General features: G+C 34.0%; 1 protein-coding gene across 1 annotated transcript in view; it reads left to right on the top strand.

The window, feature by feature from the left end:
- The window catches only part of LOC150105755 (uncharacterized), a 75,776-nt gene extending 63,352 nt beyond the window's left edge, over nucleotides 1-12,424 (top strand). The window contains exons 5-6 of the mRNA XM_090393558.1: nucleotides 1,533-1,604; nucleotides 12,218-12,424. Of these exons, the coding sequence (XP_090249684.1) occupies nucleotides 1,533-1,604; nucleotides 12,218-12,373 (228 nt within the window). The 3' untranslated portion in view covers nucleotides 12,374-12,424. The remainder of the gene's footprint in view (nucleotides 1-1,532; nucleotides 1,605-12,217) is intronic.
- Nucleotides 12,425-12,676: the final 252 nt, after the last annotated feature.

The raw sequence follows: 12,676 nt of genomic DNA, 5'->3' as shown, positions 1-12,676 counted from the left end.
ATGCAGTTATGATTGATAATGAAAATGAAATTATTTTGGAACTGCAAAATGTCCAGAAACAATGAAGAGTTTTTATGCATTGACATTAGCCTTCAATGGTACAATGAAAATGAAAATTGTTAGTATGCAATTGTTGAACAGATTACAACAAAACACCTGAAGACCCTGGAAGCCAAGGAAAGTAATGAGGATGATACACCTGAACATTAGCAAGTGACTAGCCAGGAAATTTATTGCTGAATTATGACACCATTTTATGCAAGAAGGCAATGAAAGCAGTTCTTTAACTGAATTAGATACCTATGTTGATTTTGTTCAGTTGCAGACTAGAAAGGGAACATATCAGGGTACACTCGATAAATTTGTCCAAAATAATTGTTAGGTCAAATATGCTTCTTTTATAGATCCTACATACACTTAACTTCTTTAGGGATACTGACACTTATGTGTATGTTTAGTTTTTTTAAATAAAAACATGGTTAACAAAGGTATACTGAAAGTTTGTCTATTTTCACATTTTGTGATATTTTAGCTTTTTCCATAAAAAATTTTGCTTAATTGGGGCATTAAACATTATGAACTATCAATGCTATGATGTTTGGCTGAGACTTTTTGCTATACGTGAATTCTCTATAGCAGTATGGATAGTCTTACATGTTGGATGTTATTCGTCTTTTTTTTTTTTTTTCTTCTTTTCTTATTAGACCACACCAAAATCATCAAGGTTTAACTGGCTTCTAATCTATAAATGTTTTTTCTTTTTTTAAATTTATAGTTTGTTGAGTTGATCTTAAAATGACATGTTTCCTGTATTCATTGTTGCTTGTGTATTATAAGTGGTTGGGCTCTTACAATGGTGGTTTGAAATCAAGCAAAATATAAGCCAGTTAATTATCTTGTATGATTGTTTTGGTGTGGTGTAATAATGTAAAAAAATAAGCAAAGATGAATCTCTATAACAGTGTTTTGCTTTAGTAAGAGTTAACTGTATTTTAGTTGCTAATGTTTGAATACCCAATTTTGGAATACCCAAAACTGAGTCTTACTGTAGTATTCTGTTTCTCTTTCTTTAATATAGTGATTGCTGGTGACAGAAATTGAACTGCCTCAGTATAATATTGGAATCAGAAATCAAATATATGTTTGCGAATATTATTTCATAATTGCACCAGTAATGAATATAATGTCATAATTTATATACATTCACTTTATGCTTGATTTTAAACTTAAAAGCCCAATATACTCTGCTGGATGAACTACTCCTGGACAAAATCATCCCTGGCAGAATGAATAAATACTGAAACAAAAGCTCTTAAATGTTTCAGATATTATTTTAATACAAAACTCATAACAGCAGATTAGGTTGCAAATATTATCTTTCCAAGAAGAGAAATAAAGTTGTAATTGTTTTAATAGTCATATGGTGCTGACTTTTGTGCACAGTATCATATCTTAGATATGGTTCTGTAATGGTTAATATGTATAACTTGTATTTTTAAATAATTTTTTCTAATAAATTTTTCTTTGTTTAGAATTTGCCTTTCAAACGTGTGAGTAATGTAGATGTGGATCCAAGATTAAAAGATAATAGTTTTGAGGCTAAGGTAAGATTATTAAAGAGGAATGCTGTAGTAATTGAAATGAAGAAAATTAATCCTTTTCACTTAATTTCTTTATATGCAATATAAAAGAAACTTTTATATTGTATAAAGTTTGCATACAACCTCGGTTTGTATAGTTTTTTTTTATTAGTGTCCCTCAATATAAAGAATAGCTAACCAAGATTGAATTATATAGTTATTCACAGACTACTAAAAAGAAATCTTAGCTAAAGCATTGTGACATAAGGAAATTGTTTATGACAAGCTTTTTGCTAATAAATTATTTCTCTAAATTATAAAGACAAGTAGTTATATTGTTATAATCCTATACTAAAAGCATATGCAAACCATGTTTGCACATGAAATGTCTTCACAACAAATCTTCTGTATATAGAAGCTGTTAACTACACATCTATTGCCTTAGTATCCCATAAAGCAAAACATACTTCCTTTCAGACATATATATATTAATATGCATTATTGAAAATGTCAATACCCAGGCTGGTTTTAACCTTTGAGGTGAAAAAGTAAATGTGTGATTATCATAGGCCTAGAATAGTGAGTATAGAGGTGCAAGAGAGCCTGATGGTATTCATATATATATAAAGAAAAAAACAGTTGGATAATATGAGAGATAGGACACAAAAGGCCTCAGTTCTTTTATGTTATCATGGCCAAAGGCTATCTTTTTTCACCAGTCTCATGCAGTTAAATAACCAAAACACCAACTGAAACTAAAGTCCAGAGGTTGACTGGTACTCAGGTAGTTAGCCTTATCTAAGTTTAACTGCTTTGAATTAGCCTTCTTTGACCTGGGATTACTCTTCAGTCATCTCTGCAGTTGACCATAAGACTACAGTGAACTAAGAGGATGGAAACATTTATTATTATTAAGAGAGACCTCCAGGGAGTCAAGATACTCATTGAGGAAGGCCACATACTACACACACACACACACACACACACACACACACACACACACACACACACACACACACCAGCTATCATACTTATTCTTGAATTCATTCACACTGCTTGCACTCACAACATCCAATGGCACTCCATTCCAATCATGCACCACCCAATCAGAGCAAAATTTAGCCCTCACATCCTTCTTAGCAGCATTCATTCTCAGCTTCCAAAGATGCCCTCTTGTCCTTTCCCCACCCTCCATAAATTGAAAAATTCCACCTTTCTTGCATTTTCTAAGGACAAGCTTCCAACTTTCAATTATCCAGGTGTCTACCAGATTCCTTGCTTGTGGGTTATCTTCTTTCAGACAAACAGGAAGATCTGCTTTTATTCAGATAGAAGAACACAAGGCTTATATTAAATTCCTTGAGCCTGAACAGTCTGTACTTGTGTAGCATGCTATCAACACTAGAATATAGTTCATTGGACTATATTTCTAGTATTCTTCATAAAAAGTAGATTCCACAAGAGTTCTTCATAAAAGTAGGTTCCTCGTGGAACGGCTTTATCAAGAAACGTATGAAACTTTACTTCACTCTCCAAACTTAGACAGATCCGATGGTCTATGTCTATCCCTTTTGTGGAAGATAGTACTTTTTAAATCAACTGATCTTTCCTAACTTTATTTTGTCTAAACATATATAGTTTTTTTAAGTAAGTTAGGAAATTTACTGACCTTTTTAGTTATCTTACATTAGCTATGTAGGTGGCACTTTATAGAATTGTCACTGTCCAATTGCTATTTTGTGTTTTTGTACTGATGATGCCTATGATACTCAGGTGAAAATTCTACTCTAATAAAGTATTTTATGTGAGTTTTCCTATGGTATTATAATTATTTTAGTTATGTATTTTGGACTAATGACATTAGACAGAGTATTATATTAATGGGAATTTGTTGCAAGTGATTGAAGCTAGAGATCTAGTGGCAGTGTAAAAAGTTTTTTTTTTTTGCTAACTTACGAAGAATATTATACTTGACAAGAAATTAGATATATTTTTTAATCCCTTACCCTAACATACAGTAACAAACTTTTCATGTGAAGCATCTTCACAACTATCTACATGTATATAAAAGCTGTTGGATTCACATCAGTTGCTACAGCATCCCCTAATGCATAGTGCACTTCCTTTCAGACATGTAAGTTGCCATGCTATCAGAATACACATCTAAAATAATAAATTGAGAAACAGGAGGTGATGTGAAGATGTGATAGAAACTTACAAGTTGGTAATAGGATTTTACAGTATAAATAGAACAGAAATTTTGCAGCTCATGTATGTTATTATGCATGCAACAATGTACACATCTGGAAGAAATTATGCTTTGCATTATGGTCTACTTTGGCAACTGATGTGAAGTCAACCGCCTATTGTTAGGTCATGAATGAGGCCTGCCTTTACTGCACAGATACTCATTCGTGATCTAAAAATTGAAAGGAGCTTTAAACCAGAGAAAATACCTGTAATGCTGGTCAAAATTGTATTGGAAAGAAATAAGGAAGTGGTGGGTGAAGTAAAGTGTATTATATAATGGTATATTGAGTGTAAAGTGTATCATATAATTGTGTATTGAGTGTGTATCTAATTATTAAGTGTATATCTATTTACTTATTGAAAGGGAAAGATTGTAAAATATTTAATATGTGTAATTTTAATGAAGGAAAATAATGTGTATAAATAGAAATAAAGGAATGGTATGTGTAAGCTACGGCAAACAAAGAAAATGTGATGACTAAGAGCCTAAAGGGCATGACCTTGACAAGCCCATATTGGAACCTTACAAGCAAGGATTAACTAATTCTCTGAGAGGAGCTCTCTCCTGGGTTCGCAATGAAGCAATTTTATGCGACCATGAATGCAAGCTCCTTGGAAGAAAAAGGCGAATGATCGAAAGAAAAGAGGAGAAAAAAGTGGAAGACAGAGAGTGAAGGACACGAGGTGAAAACAGGGGAAAAAAAAGGAGGTAGGAGTGAGGATGATCCCCAACTAGAAAGGGAAAGCTCGGGTCTAAGTGAAACCCAAACCGTGATGTTTCCCCTTGAAGGATCCAGAAATCCCAGACAGGCACCTCAGATGTTCCCAGTTAACGGTGAAATTTCAGTGCACTTGAATCCATTAGACGGGAAGGAAAAGAATCTGCAGTGTGAACAAGGATGCACATGTGACTCACATGTGGTGATTCAGTGAAACAGTGAGCAGCCAGAAACGGTAAGGCAATTTTGTCCTTTCTAAAGTTAAGTGAAAGCGCTGAAGAAAGCACGTTAAGCAGTGTTGCTACAAGGGAAAACTGAAACTAATTTCTTTGTCGGAGTAACTTTAGGAACATTGGACTGGTAGTCCGAAGAGCCATGTCAAGTGATTCTTGCTCAGTCTAGTATGCAAATGTTGCCTTAGCTCTTTTCCCTGAGATTTTTGTCTAGGTAAATTTGTATTAATTGCCCAAGTGCATGCCTTTCTTAGAGAATGATAAATGTGTTAATTTGTGAGATTTTCATGTGATATTGTTTGAATATGGTTAAATCTAATTAAGATAACAGAAGAATTGAATATTTCATGTTTAATGTAATTTTATTAGTGTAAAATAAAACTTTATGTTTTGTCATTTGAAATCCTGGTATTAAATTTGTGTTGAGACCGACATTTGCTACTCACTAAACTATGAACTGTGATTAAGGGGAAAAAGATATAACCAAGTAAGAAAGAGAAGGGGCCACGACTGCAACATTTTGAGAGCCCCCGAACATATCTAAGGTATAATAATTCTAACTGGTGCAGTATAAATCTAAATTTGTTAGGGTTCGTTACCCAGGGAAAAACCTTACAATCTCTGACCACAGAAAAGGTAGTTATAAGACACATTAAGAATTGAGTAATATTAACACCCCCAAAGTATGATTGAACACTGTGTGTGTGTGTGTGTGTGTGTGTGTGTGTGTGTGTGTGTGTGTGTGTGTGTGTGTGTGTGTGTGTGTGTGTGTGTGTGTGTGTGTGTTACAATCAGAGTTGTGAAGATACTTTATACGCATACTTTCTGTGCATTGCATGCTTGAGTAAAGGATTAAAACTAGAATATAATTTCTTAAATACAAAATTAATAACGGAAAAGCTCATGTAAAAAGATTATTTAATAGTATAATTTTCACCTGTGTGTCACAGGCATCTTCAGTACATTTTAAGCTCAAATTAAACAATATTGTTTAATTAAAAACTATTAAATAATCTTTTTACGTGAGTATTAATTTTGTATTTATATGTCTGCTCACGGCTTGCCATTATTAAAAAATATAATTTCTTGACAAGATACTTAGTGACGATAGTAGACAGTGAGTTAAAGTTTAGAGATCACATTGCTAAGGTGGCTAAGTCATCATATCAGATAACTGAAACTGTGAACAGAATACTGATTGTAGGAATAAGGAAGGTATTTTTTTAACTTTAAAAGATGTTGATAAGACAAAATGGGCTGCTTTACTCAAATGGTTGCCTCGATTCCATGAAGTTCCAAAATAGTTGAAAAGATTCAGTGATATATGTAACCGAGATGATATCTGGCATGTGAAATTTTTCATATGGAGACAGACTATAGAAACATGATCTTCAAGGTTTGAGAAATAGGAGGAGAAGATATGATGGAAACACACCAGTTGGTAAGAGGGCGTGTGAGGGAAAGCATTGAGATCCAGATTCTTTTCGTGTGTGTGTGTGTTGAGTGAATGGAACATGTTGCTGAAACATATTCAGTGAAGATGCACTCATAGTGCATCTTCACTGAATATTTTCGAGAAGCGGTTTGATAGGTATTTGAAGTATTACATGGACTTTATAAAACCAAGAGCCCTACTCTCAATGAGTCCTTGACTTCCTGTTTAAAAAAAAATTTATTATATGGAGACCAAAAGTTTTCTCTCTAGAATTTTCATATTCGGTTTTTATCTTAGTATAAATTGCATGGTCACGGTTTTCCATTATTAAATATAATTTCTTGTCAAGATACTTGCAAAACAGACAAGAAATTACCTTGTCTGTTTTGAAAGTAGAATATTGTGTACCCCACTTGCCATTTCATATTTCTGATTCTTATTTTCTTCCTAAGTATTCATGATTGCTTCCTGGATATTTTCTACTATTGTCCTGTCACTGATTTTATTTAATTTGATTACTTTGATTAATTTTATGGTACTCTTCCCTTTATTTCTAAGCTTTTGGAACAGTCTTCAAAGCATTTTTCCACATAGTGATATTTGTGTTCTTTGTTCTTTCCTTGACTTTTTTAATTTTTAATTGAAATCAATGCTGTAGAATGATGATTTCTTGATTTGGAGTTATGGTCCAGATTCACTCCAAGAACTCTTGAAGTGAAACCTACACCCAAAATTTTATATTATTTCTGCTTTGGAACTTGTGTGCATACCCTCATCACAATGAAGTAGAGATCATTAAAGAATTGAAGTTGCTTGTTGCTTTTATCGACTTTTCAGAAGAATGATTATTCTAAGCAGATGATCTCTAAATTCCTATTTAATCTGCCTGCATGTCATGAAGATAATAATATGAAAAGTTTTATGTACCTTCTGTTTATCAGCTCCATTTCAACCAAGTTGGCAAAAATTCTCAAGAAATATGAAATCTGTACTTTGTTCACTCCCCTAAACAAAACATTCTTTTGATGTGGCTGCAATTCCCCACATTATGGACAAACAGAGAAATCAGGTTGAGCTTTCTCTCGAAGAATATTTCAGAGATATCACCTATAGTAGAACCAAGGCCTTGGTCTATTCTGTCATGTTCTGATCTTGATAACAACCAATCTACATGCCTAGTAAACTGGAAAAGATCTGAAATCACATACAGATGCAGTGATGAACTTGAAAGAAAAATCAGTGATCAGCAGAAATTGTGCTGAACCCTGTCTTACCTTAACACAAACCTCAGCTACAACTTTTTTGATTGTTACTCCTCTGCTGTTTAGCCATGGTGCATGTGAGACTATAACCTCTATCATGTGCACAACAATTCATCTATTCCAAGAATTCCTTGATGTTAGCAGTCCATTTTTAATTTAATATTATTAACAGTCGTATGCAAGTAATGTTTTTTATGTATCTTATTTATTTTTTTCCACACTTCTATTGTCATTCACTCGAACCTGACTAATGCCATTGGAACCTCCTTTAGCCCAAATTACAGCACGTGTGGTTGAGCATAGATTTCACAAGGTGTAGCATTGCATCTACAACATACTAGGCATTCACCAGATAGTCCTTTAACTGACTCATATTTGACAGAAGAGAACTTTGCTCCCAGATTTGTTTTTTCTAACATGCCTCATACATTCTTAGTGGGATTCAGATCTGGACTTTGTTGTGGCCAGTAAGGATGGTGGAAGTGACTGTCATGCTTGCTGAAACACTGCTAAACAATTCTTGTGCAATGAACAGTACCATTGCTGTCCATGAAACAACTGTCACCTGCAGGATAAAAAGTCAACATTGCAGGATGAACTTAATCAGCAATAATGTTCAGATATTCCTCGGAAGACATGTGACCTCCCAGCAATATTGGGGGACCCATCCCATACCAACTTCATGGAGCCCCCATCAACCCAACTGCCGCTTAAACTCTTTGCCTACTGTCAGTACAGAACAAGGTGTGCTATGACTATTGGACCACGTGACTTTTTTTTTTTTTTTTTTTTTCAGTGTCCAGTCATGGTGGCCTTGACACCACTGTAGACGAACTTTCCAGTTCTTTGCAGAAATCATTGGTTTCTATATAGGCATGTGATGTCCAATACCGATCCATTTCAATTCCCTGCACATAGTTCAGTGAGGTATGGGTTGGGAACAGCCATATACTGGCCACTAAATCAAAATTTTATTTAATTCTCTGTTGGACCACCATTAGCAACTACCAATACCGATTCTCTTCAATTTCTTGTGCATAGTTTAGCAAGATATAGGTCAGGAACAGTCTTCATTAAATGATTTGGTCAATTGCTATGCATGGGAAGTTCTATTTGTCTGAGCCTTCTCAGATGATGGTGATCTCTTTCCTGATAGAATGTCTTAGGACCACAGTTATGCTTCTTACACACACAATGCGAGCTATTTTTCCACTGATTAAATACCTGGAAGATCTCACCTTTTGAGAAACCATTCAGCTGTACTGTTTTCAGAGTTGTTCCAGCCAGACAGGCACCCACAGTAAACTCTTTAATTCCAAAAGATCTTTTGTTTACTCATTGCGATCAACACTGTTGATGATTATTGAACAGCATTCTTAAATAGTTGTCTAGAACACGTGACAAGTATTTTGCATATACACTGCATAAGTGATGTTTATGTACATCTGTATAAAGGTTTCTAATTCAGTGGCCAATATGTGTAAATAATAAGCAGTACTGTTAGGGTAGCAATCTAGTTGAATAAATTTATTTGAAATAAGAGAGATTTGCTAGAACACTAAACAACCAGTATACATGATGTTCAAACTAAGATCTGAAATACAAAGATCTGTATTTAAGACACTAGAGTGAATTGAGTTAGAAATAAAATAGTTGATCAAAGACAGGTGACGTGTATGAGAGTTCCTAGAAAAATTACTCCCTAGAAAAATAATAATGGCAAATACTTGTTGGATTTCTGCTCAGGACACGAACTGGTTATTACTAACACCATGTTCCAACATAAAAATGTGCACAAATTCACATGGAGAGAAGAGGCAAAGAATAAGAAAAGTCTCATTCACTATATTATTGTTGATAGTGATGTTTTCTCTCTGGTGCAAGACACTAGAGTGTACAGAGGATTTGAATTGGAGGTGATCATCATTTAGTCTTAAGCGGGATAAAATTGAATTTCATATTGAAAGGAAGAACATGTAAGAAAGTTTTAAAAAGAATAAAAGTTCAGCAGCTCTCAGATGTGAACTGTAGACTAAAATATTGATTGATTCTGCTAGAGAGGCATGTGGTGAGGTTGTCTGCAAGGATAGAAAAATCAGAACTTCGTGGTTTTTAAGCTTTCTTCAGGAAGGAAAAGAAGAAAGCATATCAAAAGTTCTTGGCAAATAAGTCAGTATGTGCTCTTAGAGAATACAGAGACAAATGTTAGAAATCTAAACACTGTGTAAAACTAGCTAAACAAAAGTCATGAGAAAACTTTGGTAAGGACATAAAAAATAAATATCAAGAAATTCAATATCAAGATATTCTGGAGGTTGTTGAAGAAGCTCAGAAATGGAGGAAAGAGTGCTGTAAAAGGAATTAGAGATGATAAAGGTGATATGAAAACTGGAGAAAAAGATATCCTTGAAGTATAGAGTAAATACTTTGAAAAATTGCTAAATGAAACTAGCAGCGATTTAAAAAAAAAAAAAAAAAAAAACACTGACCAGGCATGCAATCAGGAATACATATCCATGCTTGAAGTAGAAAAAGCCATTCTGAAATGTGGAAAGGCAGCTGGAGTAGATGATATTAGACCAGAAATGCTCAAGTATAGAGGTATAAACGTTTTACAGTGGCTACACTGCATAGTTCAGAGGGCCTGGACAGAAGGACGAATTCCAGATGATTGGAATAGAGCTCTCATGGTACCCATATATAAAAAGGGAAATAAAACTGAATGTGAGAATTACAGAGGTATTTCCCTACTGAGTGTTCATGGCAAGATTTATGCAAGTATACTTGAGAAACGGTTGAGAAGAATTGTGGAAGAAAAGCTTGGTGAAGAACAAGCTGGATTCAGGCCAAATAGAGGTTGTCAGGATCAGATCGTCACTTTACGACAAATAGTTGAGAAAGCATGGGAATATAACAAAGATCTGTATTTAAGTTTTGTCAATCTGGAAAAGGCAGTAGAAAGAGAGTAGCTATTCAATACGCTACAGTTATGTGGTGTCAGTGGGACATTATATCAAGCAATACTTAGTCTTTAATTGAGTTGCAAGTCAGCATTTAAAATTGAAGGAAGTACAGGAAGATGGTTTAATGTTAAATCTGGTGTGAGACAAGGATGTACATTATCCCCTCTGTTATTCATTATCTATATGGATCACATTATGAAGGAAAGTGGTATTAAACCTGATATCAAAAATGGAGATGTTAATGTCAGCTCCTTGCTTTATGTGGATGATGTTACACTTCTAAATAAATCCAGTTCAAGTCTGCAAGGTGGCTAAATTAAAGCTGTTGTAATAAATTTAGTATGAAAATCAGCAATAAAAAGACAAATACAATGAAAATAGGCAGAAATATTAAAAACATCAACTGCATCTTGAATTGAGAAGCTATAGAAGAAGTAAAACATTTCAGCTACTTAGGCACGATTTTTAGTAGATGGTAAATTAAATATGGAAATAGACAACAGAATCAACAAAGCTGGTATGGTAGGAAATCAATTGAATAAATGTATATGGAATAAGAGGGAAATTAGTCACAACACTAAATTAGTTGTATACAAGACAGTTTTCAAACCAGTTTTAACTTATGGATCTGAGAGCTGGGTCAGAAGTACAACACTTGACCAAAGACTAGAGACCGCAGACATGAGAGTTCTTAGAAAGATTAGGGGCGTGAACAGATGGCATCAATGGCAATATCATATTAAAAATGAGGATATTAGGAAAGAACTTGACATTGTCAGCATTCAGGAATGCGTTAGCAGAGCTAATCTCAGGTGGTATGGTCACTTAAACAGAATGGGCGAGGGAAGATTAGCCAAACAAGTGTTCTCTGCTAGGTTGGCAGGAAAAAGACCCAGAGGAAGACCAAGATATAGATGGATTGATACGGTAAAAAGTGCCTTAGAAGATAGATATATAAATATAAGATCTGACAATGTTGTAGCTTTGACAGGTAACAGATTGATTTGGCAGAAAATTGTAGGTAGGAAGTTAGTAGTGATGTAAATTTTTCATGTAGTACTATCATATCCTGTATACCCCTTGAGGGTAAATGTCAGGAATTTGATGATGATGAGAAAAGTTACTCGTATTAACAAATAGTGTGATATTAAAATATTAAAAATATATTAGAAATGAAGTTAACATTGTTAGCATTCAAGAATGTGTGAACAGAGCTAATTTAAGGTGGTATTGTCACATGCAGTAAGAGGTAAAGGGTTAAGAAGACAGGCTTTTGATCCCAGGATAGCAGAAAGAAGATGAAGGAGACCAAGATCTAGCTGGATTAATCTATTTGACACTGTCTTTGAAGACCAATATGTATGATCTGATAATTTTCAGGTCTTAGCAAACAGTGGATGAATGTAGAAGCAGCACTGTGATAGGACTAGTAATATCATATACTTAATCATGTATTGCTATTTTAGTATTCTGTATGCTCTGTGATGGTCTGCATCAGGAATTGATGCAGACTCTCAGATAGCATACAGAATATAAAGACAGTGTGAAGACAGAAAACTTGTAGGTCATTCTAATAGTTTGTTACTAAAACTTTATCAGTGACATTTTAAGCATTGAATCTAAATATTCTGATGTTTTTTTCCTCCTCTTTTGTATTTGTAAATATGTTGCATATGAACTTTAACATTGAATGAATATATAAGAATTATTGCTTTATTGTTGTGTATACTCAATATATGTACTGCCTCTCTCACACTTTTTTTTTTTAATTGCAGAAAGGATCTCGTGGTTCATGGGGAGAAAAGGCAAATCATGTATTAAAACAAGTGCGAGGTAAAGATTTTAGGCATGAGAAGACAAAAAAGAAAAGAGGAAGTTACTCTGGTGGTGTTATAACAACAGAAGTTCATTCATTTAAATTTGATGATTGAAATAACATTATGTAAAATAAAGTTGTGAATAATAAATTAAAACTTTCCTGAGCTGTGAGTATTTATTGTTTTTGTAAATTAATGCCATTCAGTTTTCTCAAATAAGTTCTTCATGTTGCAGGTGAATTTTGGAGGTTGTAAGAGACTTGTAATTGAAACATAAATGTTAATTATAACTTGAACTCGTATAAGTGTTGGCACCATTGGTATAAAGTATTTGTGTTTGATATTTCTAAATTTTTGCAGAAAATGGACTCAAGGTTAAGCTGTTTCCAAAAAGTTAATTAAAAGCCTCTAAATAAG

The sequence above is a fragment of the Typopeltis vanoorti genome, chromosome 6, assembly GCF_054136105.1.
Source record: "Typopeltis vanoorti isolate ZY-2024b chromosome 6, IOZ_Tvanoo_1.0, whole genome shotgun sequence".
Lineage (NCBI taxonomy): Eukaryota > Metazoa > Arthropoda > Arachnida > Uropygi > Thelyphonidae > Typopeltis > Typopeltis vanoorti.
Note: the sequence above shows the minus strand (reverse complement) of the source record. Positions and strands in the feature narration are given on the sequence as shown.